The 26,192-nt window shown below is 39.3% G+C and overlaps 3 protein-coding genes and 1 long non-coding RNA gene across 8 annotated transcripts; 2 read left to right on the plus strand and 2 right to left on the minus strand.

Moving 5' to 3' along the window:
- Nucleotides 1-3,102: 3,102 nt before the first annotated feature.
- slc25a4 (solute carrier family 25 member 4) lies at nucleotides 3,103-5,375 on the plus strand. Its single transcript, XM_029498777.1, has 4 exons — nucleotides 3,103-3,287; nucleotides 3,976-4,462; nucleotides 4,550-4,690; nucleotides 4,804-5,375. The coding sequence occupies exons 1-4, from the start codon at nucleotides 3,177-3,179 to the stop codon at nucleotides 4,962-4,964; spliced, it is 900 nt and encodes a 299-aa protein (XP_029354637.1). The 5' UTR covers nucleotides 3,103-3,176; the 3' UTR covers nucleotides 4,965-5,375.
- A 348-nt stretch (nucleotides 5,376-5,723) lies between these two features.
- On the minus strand, nucleotides 5,724-18,143 carry cfap97 (cilia and flagella associated protein 97). 5 transcript variants are annotated; one of them, XM_029498305.1, is made up of 6 exons: nucleotides 18,005-18,143; nucleotides 16,217-17,181; nucleotides 15,437-15,717; nucleotides 13,716-13,848; nucleotides 7,218-7,380; nucleotides 5,724-6,532 (listed from the first exon to the last, which is right to left on the minus strand). In XM_029498305.1, exons 2-5 carry the CDS (start codon nucleotides 17,154-17,156, stop codon nucleotides 7,265-7,267), a joined length of 1,470 nt encoding a protein of 489 aa, XP_029354165.1. In that variant the 5' UTR covers nucleotides 17,157-17,181; nucleotides 18,005-18,143; the 3' UTR covers nucleotides 5,724-6,532; nucleotides 7,218-7,264. The 5 variants fall into 5 exon arrangements, with proteins under 5 accessions (XP_029354165.1, XP_029354183.1, XP_029354156.1 ...); XM_029498323.1 differs by having other exon boundaries at nucleotides 5,726-7,380; nucleotides 15,437-15,660; XM_029498296.1 differs by having other exon boundaries at nucleotides 5,726-7,380.
- LOC115041066 (uncharacterized) lies at nucleotides 15,062-20,165 on the plus strand. Its single transcript, XR_003840590.1, has 3 exons — nucleotides 15,062-15,223; nucleotides 15,667-15,743; nucleotides 19,220-20,165. It is a non-coding gene; the product is annotated as an uncharacterized LOC115041066 (long non-coding RNA).
- Nucleotides 20,010-24,600, minus strand: ufsp2 (ufm1-specific peptidase 2). Its single transcript, XM_029498345.1, has 12 exons — nucleotides 24,539-24,600; nucleotides 24,271-24,361; nucleotides 22,886-23,069; nucleotides 22,690-22,756; nucleotides 22,273-22,427; nucleotides 21,958-22,150; nucleotides 21,586-21,732; nucleotides 21,298-21,462; nucleotides 21,053-21,177; nucleotides 20,885-20,961; nucleotides 20,484-20,608; nucleotides 20,010-20,397 (listed from the first exon to the last, which is right to left on the minus strand). The coding sequence occupies exons 1-12, from the start codon at nucleotides 24,539-24,541 to the stop codon at nucleotides 20,311-20,313; spliced, it is 1,419 nt and encodes a 472-aa protein (XP_029354205.1). The 5' UTR covers nucleotides 24,542-24,600; the 3' UTR covers nucleotides 20,010-20,310.
- Nucleotides 24,601-26,192: the final 1,592 nt, after the last annotated feature.

Raw genomic sequence — 26,192 nt, forward strand, 5'->3', positions numbered from 1 at the left:
CCTGCTGTTTTGGCTTGTTTGTTTGTCCTTAGCTGTTAGCCAGAGCAGCAGCGCTACAATGCGGTTTTTTTCGCTCATGGGTGCGCGCCAGACGTGAAAACGATCCATTCTGTTTCACACGGTTCGTCAGACACGTGTTCTCACTCTGGTCCAAATAGCGTACGAGTTCCATGAACACACGTTTTCTATTTTAAAACAGTTATGTTACAAATAGGTTTAAATGTTTCATGGATATGCTTCTTTTCTTGTCATTTTTCTTCCAGCTTGTTCTGCAATGTTGCTGCTCTGTTGGTAGGTAATAAGTTGATGTAACGTTATTTAATACAAAATTGAATTGTAGTTGTGATTTTTTTTTTTTTTTTTTAAGCTGAAAGAAATTTTCAGGTTGTCAGCTTGGACTGGTGTTGTGGATCATAAAAATTGATTTTAGTTTGCTTTGCAGATACTGTCATCATGTTCATCAAAACGAGAATCATTTATTCACTCATCTTCATCCGCTTAATCCGTCCATGCAGGGCCAACTCACAAAGTGTTATGTTAAGGGGTGAACAATTAAGATCTGAGTTTTGTGGTTAGTTTAGGTGGTGAGTTAGTAATTAGGTAAGTATTTACAGTTACCAATGCTAAGCGGCATCAGTGCATGCTGGCACCTCAGACCATGCTACTAATACATTGATGTGTTTTTGGAGAATGGCCTTGATTAATCTTGAGCATTTTGTATCACTCGACATCTTATTTAGTTTTTCTGGTCATAGCTTTAAGGTGTCAAGGTTTTTGATGAAACAGGAACAGAGGTGGATGCAGAGGTCATTTCTGACATAGCGCACCAGCCCAACACTGGCATACTAACCATCAAGTTTGATGATGGTATAGTTGCTCACTATAATCCGTGGAATGTAATGATGAATTGCACTTTTGTATTGGTAAAAACACTGTCTACTGTCAAGCAGAAGATGAAAATGACATTTCAACATTGTCGCAATATGGTCCTTGATGCAGAGAAATCCTCTCTTGACTGAATTTCCCAGCTTCAAAGATGTCAAATGCCTGGTAATTTAATGTTTTGCATTAAAATGTGTGATTGTCCTTTCAGTATGAAATACCATTACAAGCATATTTTTTCTTTCAAAATCTCTTGTCTTGAGTAAATATACTTTCAAACTAATTACATTTAGGTGTATACATACAAACATACTGTATCTGCTCTACTGCAAAATATAAAACTTTATCTTTTTCCAGTCAGTCCCAATTAAAGCTTTTGGTATGTTTTCTTTTTTTTGTTGTTTTTCTGTTGCAGATTGAGCAAGACTTCATCCTGCAGTTTGGAGAAGATATAGGTTTGCTCTTAAAAATTATTCTGTATAGCATTTTAAATGCAATTTAAAGCCATTTTCATGGCTGTGAGAAATGTCAGTACAGTATTGTACAGTTGAACATGTACCAAGAGATTTTCTCCAGAGTTCAACAGAAAATGTTTTTAAAATGGAGATTGTGATAACATGGTATTTGATGTTTACTTTTAATGCCAATATTTCATGTTTACTTGGAGTAAATGTATTAAGGCATGGATATAATAGTGTGGTTGTGCGTTTTTTCTTTTTTTTTTCCCTGCAAACATTAAGTTTATATCACTGGGACTGCACAAGTGGATATCTAAGACTGGTAGGAGTCAGTGGAAAATCAACACTCTAGAGTGTTTCTTAATCAATATAGTGTTAAGTAGGTTTAACACTGGAAAAATTATTTCTTAACACTTAACTCCTCAGTGCTGAATGTAAATATCACTATAAGCAACACTAATGGGTGTTACTTCTTACATAGTGTAAAACTTGATTGACACTTCTCAGTGTAGTGTAAAACATTAACTCTAGCCAGAGTAAAATTTACTCTGGAAATTTAACTCTGCATTCAGTGTACATTTTACACTCTGTAGATAGCCATATGTTCACTGAGGTAGTGTTAAAATTAACTCTTTAAGTGTTATATTTACACAGGTGATTTTACTGTGAAGACAGTCAATTTAAAGCCCACAGTTTTGTCATTAGATTAATGGACTTTTGGAGTCAAGTCACACTGGTGACCTTGGGCTGTAGTACATTTTGTCCAGCATGTCTTGAGTGGAACAAAACCAAGTCATGTTGGCTTGTCTACCAGTTTGGATCAAGTTGCGTTCTACACTCTGATCTTGTGATATCTCACGTCTTGGCTCAATCAGAATCAGATTGGTGGTGCAACATTTCACAACAAATTTGACAAACTATTTGACATGTTTCAGGGCTTGAGGCATGTTCATTCTGAAAAAAAAAAAACAAAAACAAACAACAAGAAAAAAAACTTAAGCTATAATCTTCTGACTGCTTGCAAGTTGCCAACAGGTGCCAAAATTGAATGCACAGCAAAACTTCATGTTGAGGGGAAAAAGAATAAATCCAAAGAGAAGATAATACATTATACAAGTTCTAGGTGGTGATTCAGTTGAATATTTTTTTTTACTGTTATCAGAGCAAAAATTCCCCAAACACTTGACCTCTGAACCACAATCAACACAATTTTAACAACTAAAGTAGTAGTTCCGGTTGGATTAATGCGAATTGTCTTGCCTTCATTTCATCAGAGGTTTAGAAATCACTTTTGTCGCGTTTTTGAGCATTTGTCAAGTGTATATCACGCATATGCTGCGAAATGTAAAATGAATAAAAGAGATGTCTGAACACTGAGGAATGACTATTAAAGTGAAAAAATGTCTTTTGTGCTACATCTTCATCATTCCTTATTTCATTTGAAGGACTCTGTAAACTCAGTTGGCCCGGCAGGTGTATCTTTGGATCGCGGACGAGAAGACTGCTCACCAACAGGATTATTTAACACCATAGTGAGATTTAGATTAGACTTCATATAAAATGTTGTCTTTATAAAAATCAAACTACATAGATTGTGTCCTTTAAACGTCCCTGGCTTGGACATGGCGACATGGCGCACATCTTGACCTTCAACCTCGTTTATCTGTTTGACCAAATACATATCCATCACTGAAAATTCTCGCGATAAATGCCGCTGATATATTAGGACAGATGGAGTAGCCCCGTCCACTTGAAGGGGCGTTTGGTTTCCTTGAGGACCTTAGTGAGTTTTTGGAACAGTAACAGGTCTCGGTTTCGCACAGGAAACATCCAACCATGTCGGACGTGGTGATTAGTTTCATGAAAGACTTTTTGGCCGGTGGAATAGCCGCTGCCATCTCCAAAACAGCTGTGGCTCCCATCGAGAGAGTCAAGTTGTTGCTTCAGGTAAAATAATTGAACCAACTGCTGTCCATAGCATGCGTGCATGCCAACTGTTTTGTGCGTAATAGAGTGCCTACATTCCGAATAGCTAGTAAATCAGTAAAACACTTAAACGTCCAAAAGTTGATCTCTTTTAAAAAGTCTAATTGTGTACTAAGTAGATTCATCTGATCTGTTGCCTAATGTCAAAGGGCACGTGAGAGCTCCTGCGTCAGCATGGAGACAGTTTTACGCACTGGCTCCTCAGTGCTGCTGCTGCCATGATGTTGATGATGGCAAGAGTCCTTTAATGTGTGTCCAAGAAAATAGCCACAAGAATAGTTTATGATAATGCATTAGTGTTTATTAAGTGAATTTTTAGTCCATTAACAGACGGCTGAAGTAATACCTCGTGAAAGGGAGTGGCTAAATTTAACTTGGAAGTGTGTAATCTAATACACATCTGATTCTCAAGTGACAGAAGAGAGCCTCAAGGCTGCTGCTACAACTACAGGACAGAATGCATGAACGGAGAATAAGAGAGAAGATTATATTAACATAAACACTATTAAAATTTAACTACGGCAAAATAAATAGTTGTTAGAAAATGAGGCATGACGAAGTTCCTTCGCACAACGTTTCACTAGGGGATCCATCATACTTTGGGCTTACGGGTCCTTTTTTAATGAATTGTCATTGTCGTGGCTTTTAGGTCCAACATGCCAGCAAACAGATCACTGCAGAGACACAGTACAAGGGGATCATGGACTGTGTGTATAGGATCCCGAAGGAACAGGGCTTTATTTCCTTCTGGAGAGGCAACCTGGCCAATGTGATCCGTTACTTCCCCACCCAAGCGCTCAACTTCGCCTTCAAAGACAAATACAAGAAGATCTTCCTCGGCGGAGTGGATCAGAAAACACAGTTCTGGCGTTACTTCGCCGGTAACTTGGCCTCCGGCGGTGCCGCCGGTGCCACATCGCTCTGCTTCGTCTATCCTCTGGACTTCGCCAGAACCAGACTGGCCGCCGACATCGGTAAGGGCGCAGCCGAGAGGGAGTTCACCGGGCTCGGACACTGCATTACCAAAATCTTCAAGACAGACGGCATCAAGGGTCTTTACCTCGGCTTCAACGTCTCAGTTCAGGGAATTATCATCTACAGAGCAGCTTATTTCGGATGCTTTGACACAGCCAAAGGTAAGCACAGCGAGCTCAGACGTGTTTGACATCGTGTTTGTGCATTTTGCGGTGAGGAACAGATGACTTGACTTTTCCCCCATGCAGGTATGCTGCCGGATCCAAAGAACACCCACATCGTGGTGAGCTGGATGATCGCCCAGACTGTCACCGCTGCTGCTGGTCTCATCTCATACCCTTTCGACACCGTCAGACGTCGTATGATGATGCAGTCTGGACGCAAAGGAGGTGAGCCTCACCCATTAAGGGATGGGTCTGATTTATTAGTCTGGCCCAATGACACATTTTACGCACATGCTCGTGGAGATTACACATCACAACCTGTGTTTCCATTTCCACAGCGGACATCATGTACAAAGGCACACTGGACTGCTGGAGGAAGATCCTCAAGGACGAGGGATCAAAAGCCTTCTTCAAGGGTGCCTGGTCCAACGTGATCAGAGGCATGGGTGGTGCCTTTGTGTTAGTGCTGTACGACGAGATCAAGAAGTTCACATATTAAAACTTTCTAACCTCCTAGTCCCAAAGGAAACCCTTCGATTTGTTTAAGTCTTAATTCTTGTGATAAAGTGATACATCTTGTGGTGAATTACAATGTGGGCATGTGCTCTTCTGCAACAGCCCGGGGAAGGAGGGGACACCTGACCTATGCTAACATGCCTCCTCAGAAATCTGTATATATCCCGTCTACGACGTGTCAAAAAGGCACAAAGCTTCAGTGTGTCAAAGTCCAGCCGGTGGCTCAGTGGAAATGTTGTAATTGATGCAAATGATGGCGTCTCTATCACCATAAGCTCTTGTTAGTCCGACTGTAAAACAGTTGCTGAGGTCCATGTGTTGTTATGTTGTGACCACTCTAACCCATGTATCCCACCTTATACCTTATTTTATTAAGAATAAAGATTCATTAGTCTAATAGTCCAGTGTTTTTGATGTACATACTGTTACCACAGCAACCTGTCATTTACACTTAACAGTTCTTTTTGACAGAAGACATTTTGACTTGTCACAGTAGGAAAAGCTCAGTTGTAACTAATAAGATTAAGAGAGACTGTTGTGTTTGAGTGTCCCAGTGATTCACAAGAGAGTGACAGAGAGCAGCATGGATATCACCAGAACCATGAAACTGAAACAGCTGAGCAGTGCTTGTAACACCTTACAATGACATGTCCAAGTGTGTTCAGGGAAACTGCCTATTTAGAAAACATGAAGAGTATGGGATTTTGGAAAATATCCAGAATCAAAAGATGATCTCTGTTCATGCATTTTATTTACTTTGCTCTGACACTTAAACCATCAACAAAAGACATTGAACACAAACAGGCAAAAGCGTGTCTGCTCACATAAACAACCGTTTAAAATATATTGTGAGGTACACAAGCATCTCAGAAGTACACTGAGTAGTTTAGTGTGTAAAGTGTTTGCATATGGTATGTGGTCAGTTGGTAAAAACTTGTTGTGAGAGATCTCATTGTTAATATCCACCATCCCCATATTTAAATTTGTTAATAGCTGGCATATAATGCCAAATATCCACTTTCAAGTTTAAAAACATACTTCATCATTGATGCATCATTAATTGTACAAATGTAGTGTAGGTATCAAAGAGAAAAATGCAGATTTATAAGAAAAAAGATTTATTTGAAATAGTAAACGATTCATTATTAATTGTGCATTTTCAATATGACTGTTGGACAAAGGCATATTTTCTTCAAATTTAAAGCAAGCTAACTGTTGTAAAGACTTAGTAAAGACTAGTATTCTGAAGCCACAGATGAACTAATTGAACACACTGCAATAACTGACGATGTACATGACTTGATATATTTTAGCACTGAAGAGTAGGAAAATGTCTATCTTCCTTATAATAATGACAACAGTCACTGAATGGAGAACAAACTGAATTAATGGCTTGCTTAAAAACAATCATTCGTAAACAGCAGTGCTTTTAGCACCAGGCGGGTCGGACTGCATTCACTTTTTTTGGCCTGCATACAGATTTGTTGCTGGAGTCCATGGTGGTGGAAACGGCTCTAGAGCTGTGCTAGGTGGAACTAGACAACTTGGGACCTGATGGTGTTGACAGCATACTTATTACCACATACTTTTTGCATATTTGAAGCAGATACTAAATATTCTCCTAGATGCATTTACAACAGGTGCAATTAAGGTAAATACACAGCAAAGCAAAATCAATGAAGCTTCTTATTGTCATTTGACATCATCAGTTTATTATTAGTAGACTTACTACACACAAAAATGTAATAACAAAAAAATATCTTTATATTGAGAAGGTTATTTCAAACTGAAATGAAAAGTTTTAATGTGATAAGAGTGGGAACATCAGGGAAGCGGTCATTATTGATATATGAGTTAGGAGGTGTTGCTGGTATCTGCAGATGCTTTACATTTCTCCTAATGTTAATTAAATCTCTCTATCCATCTGAATGTAGCAGGTCAGCTCGGTCATTAATATGCTTGCTGCCAATCTGAGCAGTACTATAGAGCTCATTGAATCTCTGTGAGGGTTGGGTGCACAGGTAGTTTTAGGCTGTGCAGTTACCTTAAAAGTGGGTTAGTCTTGAAGTGATAAACCTAATTTTACATATTAAATGTGTAAATGTTTGGAGATATGGACAAGCAGGCACATGCTTTTAATGTTTTATATAATGCATGCCAGAAGATCTTGTATTATGGGGTATTCAATTGTCATGTTATGCTCTTCAGAATCTGTAAATTATTTAAATAAACCTACATGAGTTTGTCCTGCTGGTAGGCCTCTTTTTCTCTGAAGTGATCCCACTAATGGTGTGTGAAGGAGCACCCAGGTATCCGGCATGGCGTTGATAGTCTGCTAGTTGCTCTGAGCGCCTCAGACCCGGTGTAGGCTTGACAGACTCCAGTCTCTTCAGGAAAGCCTAAAGAAACAACAACAACAAAAAGGCACAATATTTCTCACATTTAGAGAACCCTTTCATGTTTTTTAGTCTAAAAGAGGTGGGAAAAGTCTCAACACTCTTGATGTTTAGATTCTGCCATATCACCACCAGGTAGTCACAGCAATATATTTAAAAGAATCCTTAATTTAGTTTGTGCCTGAAAAATGTGTACATTACAGTGTATGCTGCTAATTACAGTCGTCTCTGCCTCTCACATTGTGTATCCTTAAATTCAGTCAAAGTTCAAACATGCAGACATTGGTAAGGGCGGTACCTCTGTACAGTCCTCTGTAAATAGTTAATTTTTGAGCATTTTACTTATTGAATAATTCACTTTCTGCATCATTTATTGACCCACAATGTATATGTACCAGAACAGCATTTTGGTGTGTTTATATTTTTAATGAAATAAAATAAATGAGTGAAATGAAATTAAGCAATGTTCAAAATGTTAAAAAAAAATAAATAAAGTATGACATTTTAGAGCATGCACAACCGCAGTGCAGAAAGCAAAGTGGTGTAGGCAGGTGGTTGAATGTCATACATGCAGTCACACTTCCAAATGCATGCTGTGCAAAACTCTGTCAGCAAGCAAGAACTCCACATGAAGCAATGCAATTTGTGAAAAGCTCAATAGCCAAGATTGTTCTACTAAAATCAAAAAAATGCTCCAATAGTCAAAAAACTGTAAAGGCAGAGAAACTGATCACTTACTGAGTACTTGTACTTGTAAAGGACAAGTGGGGTGTTTTAAATGTGTGATGAGTTGGATGGGTATCCTTAGCACACAGCAGATTCAATTACTTGGTCTACTCTAAGAATAGAGATGGGGAAAAGCACCCTGGAAAAATGGGAAGTTGGAATCAAGAGGGAGAACTGTCTGTACTGAAAACTGCTGGAAAATATTCCCTGCTAACAATTAATATGATAATAATAACAACATGATAAGTGAATAAGTGAAATAAATGAAAAGTTTCTGTTTCCATTAAATACAGTCACATGCTGTTGCTATTACTGATGGCAGAAAATGGTTTAGCCAATTATAATCTGAATCTTTTGTAAACACTCCTTTTTTATTTTCATGACCAAGCAGAGTTAATGTATGACATAATAGGCTGAAGCTGAAGAAGCAGGACTATCAGTGAATTAAATGCCACTCTGTGGTTCTGCTGTTAGCCTGCCACCTGCTGCCATCTGTCCCAGTCGATCCGTGTCTGCTTTCAGCATTAACACTCACACTGACACTAACCTGACCCAACCAACTAGTAGCTCTTTAACAAATATTTAAATATACATATATCTGAATAAAAAGTGAGACATTGCTACTAGATTATACTGTAATATACACACTGACTAAAACTACACTTCATATGTAGATTTTTTTTGTGTGATGGACATGAAAAGGAATTTTAAGTGCAACCCAAAAAAGTCACACCCACATACCTCATTTCCTTTGTGTAACCATAACAAAAGCTGGACCTGGGAAAGCTAGAGCATCAGACTTCATGAACTGATGCTGGAGTTTTCTGCTGGTCAGGGAAAAAAATCTGGTCCAGAGCTCTGTAAACTATCTCTTTTTTACAGTATATTTTACTGTTTGTGTTCAAATAAAATATATGAAATTGATTTGGACGTCTCCAGCATCCTTCATCAAACGAATGCGCGAGTTCGCTTTGGGAAGTCAACAATTTCGTGACCCCGAATTTGATGAAGGAAGGACTTTTATAAAAAGACAGAATTGATTTTAACTTTGAGATTAAGGTGCTTAAAACAGACAACTCAGACATAAGGACAACAAATGAGGCCTCAACTGAAGGGTAAGCAGATCCCTGATCTGATCTGCTGCATTGGGACGACGTTGAGCCATGTGTCCACATTGTCTATAAAAAGTGAAGTGACTGAGAAAAGAGATCGTTGTGTAAACCGCTTTGGGGTTGCGAGCTGATTGGGACTGTTGGAGTCTTTCTAATAGCTGGCCCCGGGAGGTAGTCACCAACGGGACTAGATAGTCCTTCTGAAGGGAACCTCCCTAGGTGAATTCCGACATACATTTTTAAGGTTAATTGGCTGCTAAATTTCCTTGTGGTAGTCTGGAGTTGCGGACCTGATCTGAGTGCTCATGTGACGAGGCACCGTAACTGGTGTTCAACAGAACCGTATGTGAGTGTAGACTGGAGGTCCGGGGCTTAAAGAGGACAACAAGGAGGGCTTAAGATCCCAGAGTTGTAAAAGATTTGAAGATTATAAGGCTATAAATGATTGAAGATTTAATGGTTTGGTAGGGTTGGAGTCCCAGGATTACGCCTTAAAAGTCCCGTAACTTGCTATTGCCAAAGGGTAGTGAAGTTTGTTGGTCATTTAAAGGATCAAAGGCGCAAACGGTAGTAAACAGTAAATCCAGGATAGTTTTACTGCAGAGTGTATTAATTTGTTTTTTACTCTGAAAGAGGGATCAGTTTGGAGCCTTAAGCTCTCGTCAGAAATTCCATATTAAAGGTATCCGAGAGTGATCTGAGAGACTGAGGGTTGGAGACCCTGGCTGGAGCCTAGAAGTCCTGAGGTTTAAAAAATCTTGGTATTGTATTATTTTTATGTGGGGAAAACAATTGGGGTGGCAGTTACAACAGTGTCTCAGAAGTGTTGCATTGAGTGTCTGAGTTGTTAACACATGTAGTGGAAGCCTAACGGTGCTAACACAAGCTACATGTCTCACTGAAAAGTGAGTGTAGCTCATTGGGTCAGTGACTCGGGTGAACTCCATACACACTGACTAGCTCAAGGCTATACACAACTTAAAAGGTCAGTTGCTCGGGTGTATGCCATACAAACTGACTGTCTGTTGGGGAGTAGAGTTAAAAACAAACAAAAAAAAAAAAGTAAAAAAAAAAAAAAAAAAAAAAAAAAGAGAGAAGAGGGGGCCAAATTAGATAAAATTTGTTTTTCAGGGGGAAGAGCAGGAGAGTCTGTAATCACGGAGAGATTGAGTGAACAGAATCCGAACAGGATGTAAGTATACCACACACATCTAGGATGAATGGTGAGTTGGATAGAGTGTGAAGAGTTTGGTGATTATTCTAGACCCATGATGTGGGCAATGGAAACAAGTGAAGGGAAACAAAAAACAAAAACAAAAACAAGTGATGAGCGGACAGGCAGGACAGGTGCAAAAGAAACTAAATAATAAAATTGATGCTTTGTGGGGAGAATGGAAATAGGAGGAGAGGTCCAGTGGAGGACAGTAGCGGTAGTTTATTGCAGTTTTTAATACAACTTGAGGCCACTGCAAAACAGGAGCTAGATAAACATAAGAAAAAAAAAAAACAAAAAACAAAAAAACAAAAGAAAGTGTATCACTTAAAAGAAGCATATCTTCAAGAATTAACCGAAGCCCAGCTTAATGAGTTATTGCTTATTTATAAAAAAATAAATAAATAAATAATCGAATCAATAACGTACACAAGAGTTAATTGAAAGGTCCAGTGCTACTTAAAGATAACATGACCAATACATATGTGAAGGTTAAAATCAACAGAAAAAAGGAAGGGGACCGTCAACTAGCACTCCACACACAGGATATGTAGCAAACACACGTACGGTGAGAGACACCATATCTATAACACCCGCAGAATCTTTGTCAACTACAAAAATCTTTGTCAACTAGAATAGGAAGAGAGGGATCTCCTCTGACTCAGACTTCGTAGGAAATTCTAGGCAATGTGTGGGGAGACATTCGAAACCTGGAAGGCCAGATACAAGCACTGCATAATTCTATTTTGCAAACCATCATGAATAAAAAGGACCATCTAATAGTAACGAGGGGTCCAATATAGATGTAATCCCAATTCAGAGTGAATCAGACTCATAAGAGGACGATAGTGATTCTCCAGACTATGAAGAAATTAAAAGAATACGTTCAGACCAAGAAATTGTCTAAAACCCCCCAGAACACACACTTATCCTCTCAGGAACAGGAGAGAGCCACTCCAAGGATATATGACCCACATGTAGATGCCACTGATGGAGGGAGGCAATGGAGGCAATGGAGGCAAAGGTTATCAACCCTTCACATTTACTTACATGAACTGTTTGCTTGACAAAATGCTGCCTCCCACCGAAGGAGAGGACCGCGGATGAATACATTTTGTCAGTTGACAATGGAGCACACATAGCAATGGGAGATTGGAGAGCACTATTAGGCAGACAAGTAGGTGAGCATGAGGTGTATTAAGTTGAAACTATATCTAAAACTGGCTGCTATAAGCAAGAAGAGCCATTTATTAGACATGCCACACAAATAGGGAATGCCATGCATCAGAAATATCCAGCCCACAGGGAGCAGTAGATTCTAGTGTTTCACATAGATGAGAAAGAAGATGTCCCCTTTTTGATTAGATGCAAATCTCGGTGGTCTGATACTACAGGCTCTTATCCTGGTTCAGATCCATTGCAGGAGTCTATGTTTAGAAAAGCTGTTATGGACGGTATGCCCAAATCAGTCAAGATGGCCATGGAAGATAATCCTGAGATACCTGGTTGTGACTGTGAGAAGTGGGAGAAGTATCTGGCTCACCACTTAAGATTTAATCGTCTTAAAGTTGCAGCAGAAAATACAGAAATTCAAGCACAACAGGCCCAGTTGTTGAAATTGCCTTTAGATTCAGTGCGTAAACAACTCAATGTTGAGAAAAAACAGACCAAACAGATTGTGCAGCAGCAAGACACGTGTAATGACTCACCAGATCTCTATCCTATTTCTAATTGGTCAACTCAACATTAATATTCTCAAATGACAGGAATGCCAAGAGGTTATGTGGGGGAATGGGGGAGGTCAGGCTGGTTCTGGGGAGGTCACAGGGGAACAAGGGGAGGCAGCTGGTCAAGGCGTTATGACCCACGGAATTATTGTTACTGCTGTGGACATCCTGGACACTGTGCTAATAGGTGCCCCAATGCACCCAGAGGTCAGCCGACAGAACTGCCATCTCATCAGGGGCAGGATACTTCACCATCGCCACTGAGATGCCATTTGCAGTTTTGGCAAGAGACTCTGCGCATGTTGTTGGATTCTCGGGACAGAATGAAGCTCTGCCTCTCATGACCTTTATGACCTTTGCTCATGTGTGTGGCCAGTCAGACTTTCTATTACCAGTTTGTGAACTCTGAGAATTGCCCCGTTAACTTAATGGGCAGGGATGTGTTGGAGAAAACTGGTGCCTCTGTGCTCTGTAGTCCAGACAGACTGACTGTGGCATTTCCTGATGGTTTTACAACAAACTATTCTATTCCATCTCTCTCCACCACCTCACACATGATGTTGGCCGCCAACAACACTCCTCCAGCTCTGCATCCCCACTCCCCTCCCGCTGACCTCTAGCATGTCACGTTGTTTTACGATAGCAATAGAAATTATGTTTAGCAGCACACCTTCTATAGTGAAGTGGAAGGCACGAGTTAGCATATTCAAGCTGACTCAATCCTGGTTGGCCCTGAGGGTATGACTTCTGCTGTACAACTGACACCTGATCAAAATATATGGTACGAGATGAGTGCTGAGGCAGTTCCTCATGTCACTCTTGTTGTGCATGCAAGATCATCAAGCTAAAGATTCGGGCTCCGTGTGGTAACATCTCATGTCAGTGTCTGATTGGTCTACACAAAGTCCTGGTGTGCAAGACACCCATCATGCACACAACATGCAGCAGGAGTAGCAAAAATGCTCCAAAAGATCGCTCACATTGTAATGGGACATGCATTGACAGTTTTAACAATACACAGCATAATGGATTATGTGAACTCAGCACTATTCACCGTGACATCTCTTAGATAGATCAGACTAGAAAGAAATCCTAGGAGCCACTCATATCACATACATACACAAAGATATCAATATGGCAGACAACATGAAAGACGGAACACCACATTGCTGCGAGGAAAAGGTAAAAAAGGATAACAGAATAAGAGTAGATTTCTCATGTACACCATGGCCAGACGCCCAAGTAGAACTGTACACAGATTCGGCCTATGTGACAGGAGAAGTGCATGTGGAGCTTGGGCATTGGCTGAGAGCAGGATTTAAAACAACTGCTGGAGCAATAATTAAACATGAAACAGAAATGCAATGAAGCAGTAATAACGTGCAAAGGGTACGACAAAGCTGACACACATATAACGAAAGGTAATGAAGCAGACGGCAGCTAAACAGACAGCAGGATATTCACCTCAATATATGATGATACAGGCAGAGAAAATAGTTCAAGACATTCTTCCAAGATGCGATGTAAATATGTTGATAGCAGAACAGAACAAATCCTCACCACATGGTATCTCAGTATGGGCAGAGAGAGGGGCTACAAAACAAGAGCAAATCTGGAGAGCTCTAGACGGTAGACCTGTCCTACCCTCTGGCATAAGCCGGACAGTGCTGGAGGAGGTACATGGTCTCACACACTGTGTAAAGAAATAAATGGAAAATCTTTCACATTGGTGGCATCCTTATCTACCAGCAATGATAGATAATATTGTGAGAGAGTGTTCAGTATGTAATGTATATAATGTAAAGAGTACTGCGAAACCCCATGAAGGGAAATTCGCTTTACTTAAATTGCCAGGTCAGAAAATAGTGATTGATTACACTGACATGGTAGACAGAGTGAGAGGTTAGAGATACTTGTTGGTCGCTGTGGATGCATACACAGGCTGGCCTGAAGCTGTACCTACTGAGAACGAAGATGCAAAGTCTGTGATAAAGTTTTTGATTAATCAGTATATATTTTATCATGGATTTCCAGTGAGAATTAGATCAGATAATGGGACACACTTCAAAAATAAAAATCGTTATACAGATGATTACAATTTGAACCGCAGTGTAACTTATCTCACACAAAAACCCCACTATGTATCTTAATAAAATATTTATATACAATTACTTACTTCACAAAATAAGAGCACCGCACTATAATCAATTTATTGTTCTGAATAAAGTTTGTGTGACCGAAGATTAATGTTATGTACAGGGTTGTGTTTTCAGAAGTAGGAGTGAAGGTTTTGAGTGCTCTCTATTTTGAAGGTTTCTTACAGATAGAAGTTAAGTGATAGGACTTTGAAAACAAAGATTTTCTTTTTTACTTTTCTTTTTCTTTTTTGATAAGGATACAACTGCTGGGATTTACATGTATTGTTGTGTATATTGTTCTACCTTTGGTGTTGGGAGGATTCTGAGAAGAGAAAAAAAAAAAAAAGGGGGTGTCTTGCGTAGTGTTTTTGTTTTTTGGTTGATCTCAGAAATGTCTGAGATCAAAAGGGGGATTGTTGGTATCTCTGACCCTATGTTATTTACATACTTTTGTACGGTTGATAATCAAATTGTTTTAACCTGAATATGAATCACATATTGTTTTAATATCTGATTTCATTCCTCTTACATGTTTTTATATGAAATATCTATATACAGTATATATAATTTTTTATTATTGAATGAAGGAGATACACTGGGGTTGTGGACTTTGTGGTTTGTGTCTGTTCTTCTTTCTCATCCACAGAAAACAGGGAACTACAACAGCCACTAGAGGCTGATCGCAGGAATGGAGCCAGATGATATGAAGAAGTGTGCAACTCAAAGAAGTCACACCCACATACCTCATTTCCTTTGTGTAACCATAACAAAAGCTGTGCGCGAGTTCACTTTGGGAAGTCAACAATTTGGTGACCCTGACTTTGATGAAGGAAGGACTTTTATAAAAAGAATTGATTTTAACTTTGAGATTAAGGTGCTTAAAACAGACAACACAGTCATAAGGACAACAAATGAGGCCTCAACTGAAGGGTAAGCAGATCCCTGTTTGACCAAATATCTGCTGCATTGGGACTTTCGAAACTAACGTTGAGCCATGTGTCCACATTGTCTATAAACAGTGAAATGACTGAGAAAAGAGATTGTTGTGAAAACCGCTTTGGGGGTGTCCTGCATCCTTCATCAAACCCAACATACAGTACATCAATGCTAAAAATAATTTAACAATAAAGCAGCAAAACTTACCAGGTTCTCCTGCTCAATGCGTTGCTGTTCCCGCTGCCTGTTCAGTGCACTGTGGGAAAAGTGACTGAGAGGTGAGTTACTGGCCATACTGGTTTTCTTCCCAGCTGCACTTCCTGGCCTGGACCCTGGGGAAAGGCGTGACAGCTCCCGAAGAAGTCGCTGGTTTTCTCGATCTATACGTCGGACCTCAGCGTTGGTGAATGAGTAGTTCTTTCTGTTTCTCCCTCCAGGACAGTGAAAAACCAGATTACCCTCAAGTTGACTCTCTGAACTGAGAGAGTCTGATTGATGAGAAGGAGGCAATCAGGTAAATAACACTCAGCTACTCAAAAAGACAGGTGAGCTCTCAGAGGAGAAAATGATTAGTTTAAAGGTTTGTGAGATTAAAGTGAGCACAGTGAGGAAGTCTACAGAAAGTTTTATTTCTAAATATATTACGTGTTTACTGCAACTGTGGTCTTGTCTTAGAAATGTTTCAACTCTGCAATTTTATTTGTGGTGCATTTCATTTTAATGTGTTGGGCATGTGCATAGCAAAATAAATAACAATAACTAACTACACTTAACCCTAACAATCAGTTACAGCTTCGCACCAGATCCCAAATGAACTGCAACCCCTTCAACAGGTCTCCTTTTGAAATGATTTCTTAAAATTTTTTATTTTTTGTTTAATATACTCAGTACTTTCACATCCAAAATGCTGGCTGGTATATTCAAAAGAAAAACAGTAATCAGTCTTGTCTGTATTTATCAGACTATGAATGTCATGGCTTCACTCACAATCATCCACATCCTCATCTGGGTGTGTATCACTAAGACCACTGGAGGGCACACTGTCTTGCTGCTGCTGTTGCTGCACCTTGTTCTGCTCCTTCTTCTGGTTATGCTTCTTGCTCTGTTCCTGCTCTTTCTGGCTTCCCTCCTCCACCTCTGTGTGGTTCAGGTCTAACGACTGCAGAGGGCTGATGTCAGGTGAGGAGAGGGGGCTAACGTCCGTTACTGTATCATCTGACTCCTCTGCATGACTGCTACGAAAAGCCTGATATCCTGTTGAGCCAACTCTAGCCCTTCTCTCTCCATGGGTTAGAGAAGTCTTCTTTTTAGGAAGGGTGGAGGATCCTGCACTGTTTCTACCAGTGCTACTGCTTGAAGTACTTTCTGAGTCTGCATCTACATGAGCTTTGACTGAAGTGGTTAGTGGACTTCGTGTGCACCGATTTCTGGTCTGTTTGCTTCTTCTTTTTAACCTCAAGTGTTTGGCACTGGACAGTAATGTTTCTTCTTCAGTCTCATTTGGGCTTTGGCTGTACACATCTTTATCACCACCTTTAGCCAACAAAGCCATAAATGGTCCACTTAACCTTTTGGAGTATAAATCGTGATCATCCTCACTGCTATCATTGACAACTGTATCTGATATAGATCGAACAGATGATAGATTTGATGCCCTGTTCCTCTTGTCTTCCTTTGATTGGTAACTGTTCTCTTTCTTTTCCACCTTGCTTGTGTTGGTCTTCACTTGCTTTAAATGTCTTTTTGTTTCATCAGTCCCTTGGGACAAATAACCAGTTGTTTTTCCAGTCTGTTTTATATGAAACCCCTTATGTGTTGGTGGACTGCCCAAGTTTTTTCCTCTTTCCCTTCTGATGCCCCCATCTTCACAGTTGCTATCAAAAAATGAATGATCCACTTCACCTTCTAGTTCACTGGGGTTGAACATGACAGCCTGCCCCCAAACAGTGAACCTGCAAGACAGTGAAAAACAGAGCACTTACTTGTTTAGATAGTTTTTCAGAACAATGTTATTGTCAATCACCCATATTTTACATTCTGCTGTGTTTTAGGTATTACATGTATTCTCCTTTTGTTACTCAACTCTAATCTGTGGCCAAACTTAAAACACATGCTTTAGTTGTCTATTCAATCACAGCGAAACTAAGTGATTTTAAGATGTACTTGTGGCCTAAGTTGTGTTCAGGTTGCACAGAATAATTTAACTGTATACTAAATCATCGTTGCTCTTTTTTAGGGGCGCATTATATTCAAAAAAGCCTCAGCTTTCAAATAACGGGTTAATATGATCCTACTAGCAAAAAGAAAAAGATAAAAAAGAAACATGATGTGGGGGCTAAAAATTATGAATGGACATTTTTTGATGTATCCGAATGTAGTTTGCCAAAAAACTTGATGGTGTACTGGATCAAATTTTTCGCTGATGATAAACACACCGGCATGATTCTTTAAGCCTCGTCTACCAAATAATAATAATAATAATAATAATATATAAAAAAACAATACTTAACGTATGGGCCTATAGCATTACAGGCAAATTTAGCATTGGGTTTGGACAGACCAATAACGGTAATGGTGGTTTACGGTAATAAAGACACTTCTTCAGCGTAGCAAATGAGAGCTGACATTTAAAAAACACCGTGTTAGAATGAGTGTCGTTGAAAAGCTATAGCGCACACTGAAAACACGCTGAGGTTAGTAGCTGGCAAGCTCAACGATTACCCCAACTACACGTTTCGGTTAGCTAACTTAAACAATACGACAACTACATCTTACCTCACAAAGGGTCCCACGACAAACAGCGTATCGCGTTAAACCTGTATGTATTTCTTTAGAGAAGATTTATCCTGCTGAGAAGACGGGAGGGCAGACAGCCGACCTGCACTGCAGGGCATGTTGTCCTGCAGTTACCTCCTACAGCTGAAACCCCGTGATCTTGACACAGCGCCTAGTAACGACGCTACGTCACTTCCTGTCAACGGTTGCCTTGCAAAGTTTTTTCCGGTTTGATCATAAAGATTATTTATCCCAGACTGGGAGATTGTAGTGTAACAGCAGCATTACACATAGGGAATAAAATATATAACATGAATGCATCTGGGTGTTCGGTCAGTAGTTTGGCAGCGGTGGAGCTGATGACTTCACAGGCGGGAGGATGTAAACAGTGATAACAATGGTGTACGTGAACTCCCTTGGTAAATAATACGGGCGCATTCCTACAGCCAGCAGTTCGATGTCTGGGTTATAGAGACGTTCCTTCATGACATTTGGAAAAGTCTCTGTCTCCCCGTACCATACTGTAACCTGGGACCTCAACGCTGCTGTCCGGGATGTGCGAGTGCAGCCATGTTGCCACTGAAGCAAAATATGCTACAGTCACGGTATTCCCTCTGGGTCTTCACAAGCGCTGCCAGTTCGTCCGTCTTGTTCCCCAAAGACCTCACGTTCCCCGTTATGATCGCTGGGACCGCCGGTTTGTGTCTTCTCCTTTTTTCCCTCCGTTAAAAAAAAAAAAAAAATAATAATATATATATATATATATAATAAAATAAAATCTACCGAGAATTTTTTTTTTAAAATCCCCGTAGTTTTGGTTTGATTTATTATTATTGTTATTTGTGCCAAAATAAAAATACACAGCCTTGATATATTAGGCCACACTAAAATACACTTTCAGTGATGGTTCCCGTTTAAACGGCTGATGAACGCCATTGAATAAAAATGTGGATATCGGTCTCCTATAATAATAATAATAAAGAGTCAACATACATGGCAATGTTATGAGTTGGTGATTATTGTTTAGTGATTCTGCTAAGCAATCTATAGGCTTTTGTATCATTTTTAATTAATCAAGATGATTAATAAGATGAAGATCAGATTACAGTGATTTACCTTTGAAGAAAAGTATAAATATAGATCTATCAATATATTAAGAGATAAACTGTGGAGGAGCCATTGTGGAGTAATTTTTTTCATGTTTTTGTTTTTCAGTGTGGATCTGTCATACCAACTGCTCCCCCTAGTGCATCTCCATCAATAAGAAAGGGGATTATCTGCAGGAGCGTCCCCTGAAATTACAATTAGTCACGGGTTTTCTCTTAATAACATAGTTAGACCTAGAAGTGACACATACTAATGAAATGCTGGTGTCCTGGGACAATAGTATTTGGGGGAATTTATAGTATAAACCTGTGTCTGGTCACTTTCCTTGAATTTACATCCCAGTGCAGGATGGGTAGAGATGGAAAACTGAATATAGATAGGGTACTTGTGTGTGTGTGACTGTCTGATACTTATATACAACCCATGGATACAAAAACCACATGGAATGGCAAAAGCATGAGACAAAGTTCTTCTTTGTTTAAAAAAACGAAGGGAAAAAAAAATCTAAATTTGCTTGTTGGCTGGTGAGATGAGAAAATCATTCATCTGAATGATTCTAGGGGCAAACATAATTCACTTGCAAAACATTAACTATACAACACAAGTATGAGTATTTCTACCAACTTTAATCTTTTCTCATACAGGCTACAGGTTTGCTAATCTACACATATCCATATATCCAATTGACAAAGGCGCTTGTCCAGCATGTGTTTAGGACCATGCTATCTGGTGTTTTACGACAGCCAATTATTTTATTGACTAAATGTCTGAAGTTTTTTAATCGTCCAAGTCCTGGATTTGTGAGGAAAGGTGAACTACACTGGACTGGGGAGGTGGAATTGGTGGAGTATCACAATATCCATAGATTTGAAAAAAATCATTAATAAAACATCAGTAATGTTACAGTGTTGTCTTCAATAAAAACCAGTTTATTATCAAACTATGCTGTAGTGAATAAAAGCAAGTACAGAAAGTAAAACCATAATTAATTTCTCCATAAAAAAAAAAAAAAAAATCAACCCAAAACACATATCATCTAGTTGTGTCTTTGTTGGCAGGACAATAATTTATTTAGGATTTAACCAAATTATGAAGGTTGGTGCCAAGAATTACAGGAAACATTACAGAATTAAAGTTAAATGGTTTTCCACAGCATTTACTTCTACCATAATATTGTCCATCTGAAATCTTATGAGAACTCAGATGATCTTTGGCTTCTGGGGAAGACAGAGATTGTAATATGCAGTTTGATCCCAAAACTCTGGTCCTTTCCAGCCACACCAACCCTGAGAAAGATGAAATATCCGCAAAGGTCAACAGTGTATATGACTAGGCAGAGAAATGCAACTAGTCAGAACGCATAAACACTCACCTTGTCTGTGATAACCTGTAAGTCCTCTGCTCCTGTGAAATGTGGATCTAGGATGAGATAGCGGATTTGCCCAGTGGTCTTGCTCCATGCCACACCCAGAATTGTGTGAGCTAAAACTCCCCCTCCTGCAAAACAGCACAGTTTAACAAACTTTTAATTCTTCCTGTGAACAAAGACTTTTATTTCTTCCCTAGCCATAGCTAAGATGGACCTTTTAAAATGCTGAACCCCTCTGTCACAGCAATGCAGTGGTACAAAATAAGGATTGTTGTTTCTCATCTAATATTTGTGAATAAAAATAAAATAAGGCATGGGTTTAGTAATGTTGTCAATGATGAAAGAATTCAGATGTAATTATAATCTTTAATGTGCAGAATGTGACCATATGTCATTCTGCTCACCAATCATGATGGGGGTCCCTTCATTAAGGAAGTGGCTGGCCAATTCTCTGCCTTTGGATGCCAACTCTGAGCCTTGACTGAAAGGTACATAGATGAGTCATCATATAAATCAATAACCTCCACAGTTATACCATCTTATGCAAGGTGCACTCAGGCATGTATTCAGACCTCACAAACATGATCTTGGAAGTCACCCCAAGTAGCTGGTTTAGAACAGCCTGAACCTCAATGGATCCAATCCATTGACGGGATTCCACAAATGACACCTGTTTGTCTCCAATATCCACTAAAGCCTGGAAAACATTTTCCCCAAACAGAAGCAGGAACTTTGGGCATTGTTGATATGAAAATAAAAAAAGAAACCTTAAGAAATACATGCTACTGTATTGGAATCACATGTACAGAAGCACTACCTGTTGGATCTCTTTGTGAGTAGGCACTGACCGCTCTACATAGCCTTGCTGTTGGAACCAAGAACAGATGGTCTGCAGGGAGCGGTAAGCACAGCCCCAGCCATTGTCATCCATACGGTCCTGCATGTAGTGGTAATAGCTGTAGATCCCCTGGACCAAGTATACCTTGGAATTATAAATAAATAATAAATTATAATATATAAATAATATCTCTCTCTCTACACACACACACATATATATATATATAAACACAAAGTTGAACATGCTTTGAAAATGTAATAGTCATACCTTTCCATCATCCAGGGTAGGATGTGTGAGGACCAGATGAGGGTTTCGGAGATAACCGTCTCTGTAGGGCTCATTGGGGAAATGGTATGCATTGGCTCTTCTAAAATAAGGCCTGTCATCTGGTAGCTCAAGCTGTTGATGCAATTCCTGCAAAATGAATAGTAGTGAATTGGATCAGTGCAAGAGGCTGAAGCAAATTAGAGGATAAAATGTGGAAATTCAATTTTCCCCTATACTCTGTTTGTTATTCAAAGGATTACAGTTAATTTTATGTTTTACTCTAATATCAGCAGATTTACATGTTGTTTGTCACTTCATTTAAGCTTTCAAAGAAGCTTTGTCTTAATTTTTTTTTTTTTTTTTTTGTTTTACCATACGCTGTGACTCAAGTTGGCTGTCAGGCACTCCTGCTGGGTAAATCACAGTCACTAGTCCTTTTGGCTCTGGGAGAAGAAAGTGGAGTGGTTCAGGCACCAGCAGTCTAGTCCCTTTCATGTGTTGCAAGGTCACTTTCTCCATTTCACACAGCTGATGAGTTAGTGCCTCCATCAAGCGTTCACAGGAGCTGCAACACCAGAATTGGAATCATTCACAGAGAGATCAAGAAGTACTATGTCTGATAGTGAGTCTTTAACGAGTTTAGAATTCAAAGAGTTTACGCAGAGTTTAGTTAAGAACCAGGCTTACTCTTTGACTGTGTCACTGCAGTTGGTAAGGACAACACAGTCCACTGGCAGAGTTGTAGACAGGAAGTGGTTGCTCTGGACTGTTCTGCTGAGGATGGGCGCTGGGAGCGGGCCTGGCTTTGTCACCTCCATCATCAAGTGAAGGTCTATGATACTCTAAATGATGTGTTTAGTGACATGAACATATACAATATGAACACGGTATGTCATTGCTACATATCCAAACCTATGTTGTTTCAATGTGGAAAACTGACAAACTGTTACAGATATTGAAAGCCTTTTGGTACACATGATAAAGAAAAGCAGAAAGTGTGTTGCAATGTTTCAGAGATATCCGACTGCCTACTGAGACAAATAGCACAATAACTGCTATTTCTGTCTTGGCACTCCCACACCCGTGTCCTTTTAAGAAACTTACCACTGCTGAACTTTTTTTGCTTTTCTTTTTTCCAGATTTCCTGCTAAAGCTCTCCTGTTCATCTGTCCTGAAGGCAAAAATATTATTTTCTCAGCTGACCAATCAACAAAAAAACAAACAACAAAAAACACATAACACTAAACCCTCAAAAACAGAGACAAGTCCACAAGTTCAACAAAATATTTAAACGACTTACTGTATCCAAGGATGTAAATCTTCACAAAGCGTGTCTGGTGTTATTTCTTCAGGTGTTGCCTTAACACTTTTGTTTGGCCATATGATAACAGGGCTGTCACAGACTGTGAGAACACATGATTCAGATTTCACCTGGGAGCGGACGGTGTCAAATGCTTCTGAGATCGCCTTGTGTGCCAGCAACACTGCCAGAGGACATAGAAACAGACAATATTAGAAATTACTATCCACATGCTTTTGTGTAATTTTGCATTAAGGCTAGGGGGTTAAAGGCTGAGATGTTTTTGTGTAGAATTTGTATGTTCTCCTTGAGTGTGGGGGCTCCCTCGGGGTACTCTGGCCTCCCCCCATAGCCAAAGACATACACATTTGGTTACTTAGTCATTCTAAATGGTTGTCTATCAGTATATGCTGGTCCAGCAATGGACTGATTAAGGATCGCCAGTCAGCCAGTCTCAGTTAAATTTGACTCTGCACAGATAAACAATAAAGATGACTGGATGGTTGATTTGAGGGTGTTGGTTTAGGTTTGGTTTCTCAGCCATTTTAAGGTAAATCTTAATACCTACATGAAACTCTGTTTTAAGAATAGCATGTGCTTCTAGCTTACAATTTCTACAATCCTGTGAAGAGCCTTCCTAGCAACACATTGCACCACATTAAAAACCATGATTTTGAAATAAGATAATACATGAGTCACATTCACAGACAGTGATCAGTCAGGGGTTTCAAGAAACAGGGTGCATTTACAAAAATACTGCATTCAATTAAAGTTTTGAAGCATTCCCTTTCAGGATACTTTATGGGTCCTCATTTCAGAGTGAAACCTACTTTTTAATCTACTACATTTATCTGACAGTTAAAGTTTCTGTCAAGAAAGCTAGCGACTCCTTATGAAGACGCAGTCCAGTTGGGATTCTAATGAAATATCAGATGATGTCTATCAATTATCTAATGGTTATATAGTGGTTACATAGTGGTTACTTTTAGGCTTTTATTTGAATCACAGTGTGATGCTAAGAGACATAAATTATAATGATAAACCATCTGATAACCTCCGAGATGTATTGATCCCTAACCCCCTGGACAAAACATGGTAACTAAGTTTAATTTTTATGACTAGCTTGTGCATTGATGCATCACAACGAACAGTGAAATCAAAGCTAGACAGAATCACATGCACACTTTACTGCTAATAATTATCATGTAGGCCTTCTGGATTAATATGTCCAGATGACTTTTATGAGCCTCTGACCTTACATGAAAGGTGTAGCTATCTTCATGCAATTAGGGGCATTTTATATTTTATCTTCCTGTTATATCAACAGAAAGAAAGCAGCCCTCTTCGCACTTTTAAAGCTGGTATATTTAATAACTATGCTGTACCGTCTGTGCTGTCCAGTAGACACGATAGCTTCAGGCGGCCTCTGACCCGGAGGAGGGTCCCGGACAGGGAGGGATTAGTGTCAACGACAACCTGAGGGAAAACAACAACAGTCTGAGGTAGACTGAGGTAACATCGTGATGAAAACTCTTTGTGTTTTGCTTCACTGCGACAGAGGAGGCGAGGGGCCGCTGTCAGCTGGCTCTGATCTAGTAATGAAACACTGAGCCTTTTATTCTATCAAAATAGCTAATATAACGTCCCACTCACCATGATCAGCTCCGGTCCGATAAGGGAAAACGCTTTCTATCAACTGGAGTCTGACATGTCTGCTTACGTGTCTCTGGACTCTACATCTGATTGGATTCGATTGGCCGCGCCCACTGATGTTGCGTTCAAGTAACATGGGATTTCGGAAATGTCCTTATCCGGGTAAACAGAAACTATTTTGATAGAGGATAGTCGTTGAGGGCCCCTCTCCGTGACAGGCTCCCGGATATTTTGCAGCACTACACAAATTATGGTCATGTTCCATTTGAGCAGTTCAATGACAGGGATATTTTGGGGGTTCTTAGATTCCTTCAACAAAAGCGGTTTCAGATGCCAGAGGAGGTAACCCATTGCTACTTTAAGACCAAGAAGAGCCAATGCCAGTATGATGTGATGAAATTGATAAAATTTGGTGCAACATTGCTTAACAAGTAACTTTAATTTTAATCCTTATTTTTGTCCCACCTTTCTTAGTAGAATTATAGTGATGATCCATCTTCTGAGCAAACCTGACCCAAATGCAACCTACTTGGCTGAATTAAGTGATTAAATATTTTCAAAAAATCTTTTGGACATTCATTGGTACACCTTCGACCTGCCAGTCTATAGATTTACAACACTGTTTTCATGTATAATAGAGAATACTGGAGCAAGCAGCAGTGCAACTAATCTCTTTTGTTCCTTATTGCTTCTCTTGGTGACATTTAGTGCAATAATTCGATTTTTAAGAGATTCAGGCCATGAAATACAAAATGCTGCGAAATGCTGGAATGTTCAATACTTAAAAGAGAGAAGGTTTGTCTTTCAAGTTTTATTAAACTAATAATAATATTAATCATGAAAAAAAAAACTGCTATTGGCATGAAAGTCAAAAATTCTCCGGTCATACCACTCATTGCTCATGTTTGTCATGTGAAATGTCCTGTAGTGATGCTGTTAATAAAGTATTAAGTGTGTTTGGCTTTAGTGAGGCATTATATATTTAATTATTCCAGCAGTGACCATGTCTTTCGTCTTATACAGCAATTCAAAACATGCATCAGCATTCTTTAATTTTTATCTTTACATTCAGCTATTTATTTTAATTGTTCAATTATTTTTTTAACAAGGCTACTCAAAGTGAGTGCAAATAATAGAAATAATAAATAAGCAAAACCTGTTTCTTGGTACAATGTCTGTTGGCTGCAGGCTAGTACATGGCAGCCATGCATGCAAAGGCAGATGTGATGAGTGGACACAGGGTGAGAGATACTGTATGTAGTTAGGGTTAGTTATGTTGTTTTTATGCATACAGAAGAGGATCCTGGCAATCCCTCTAAAAACTTTGAGCTCAATAAGCTCAGAAAAATAAAATAGTCATCAAATGCTACATCTGTAGTAAGAAGTCAAATCAGATAGAATGCTGCAGGCATTCTAAATATTAATGTGTTACAACTTTTGAACCATTCATACCCATTATAATAATCAAATACACCAAATGTCAGTGAACAAAATTGAAAATGAGGTGAGACTTAGGTCAGTGACGTTTTGCTTTAACAACATGTCTGTTTGTTTAGATTAGTGGAAAAAGCAACTGGCCAGGTTTGTCTTGTATCCTAAACATTCAAGAAAAATTGTCTTAATGTAGAAAAGTACATAGATGCACTTCACAAGT

The sequence above is a fragment of the Echeneis naucrates genome, chromosome 1, assembly GCF_900963305.1.
Source record: "Echeneis naucrates chromosome 1, fEcheNa1.1, whole genome shotgun sequence".
Taxonomy (NCBI): Eukaryota; Metazoa; Chordata; class Actinopteri; order Carangiformes; family Echeneidae; genus Echeneis; species Echeneis naucrates.

Coding starts and splice junctions, on each gene's coding strand:
- ufsp2 (XM_029498345.1), bottom strand. Junction 22,428..22,689: donor GCAAAAAAAGTTCAGCAGTG/GTAAGTTTCTTA, acceptor CACATCATTTAG/AGTATCATAGACCTTCACTT. Junction 20,609..20,884: donor AGGGACCCCCATCATGATTG/GTGAGCAGAATG, acceptor GCTGTTTTGCAG/GAGGGGGAGTTTTAGCTCAC.
- cfap97 (XM_029498305.1), bottom strand. CDS start 17,156: ATGTTCAACCCCAGTGAACTAGAAGGTGAAGTGGATCATTCATTTTTT. Junction 15,718..16,216: donor AGATGAGGATGTGGATGATT/GTGAGTGAAGCC, acceptor CTCATCAATCAG/ACTCTCTCAGTTCAGAGAGT. Junction 13,849..15,436: donor GCATTGAGCAGGAGAACCTG/GTAAGTTTTGCT, acceptor TTCTTTACACAG/TGTGTGAGACCATGTACCTC.
- slc25a4 (XM_029498777.1), top strand. CDS start 3,177: ATGTCGGACGTGGTGATTAGTTTCATGAAAGACTTTTTGGCCGGTGGA. Junction 4,463..4,549: donor ATGCTTTGACACAGCCAAAG/GTAAGCACAGCG, acceptor TCCCCCATGCAG/GTATGCTGCCGGATCCAAAG. Junction 4,691..4,803: donor GCAGTCTGGACGCAAAGGAG/GTGAGCCTCACC, acceptor CCATTTCCACAG/CGGACATCATGTACAAAGGC.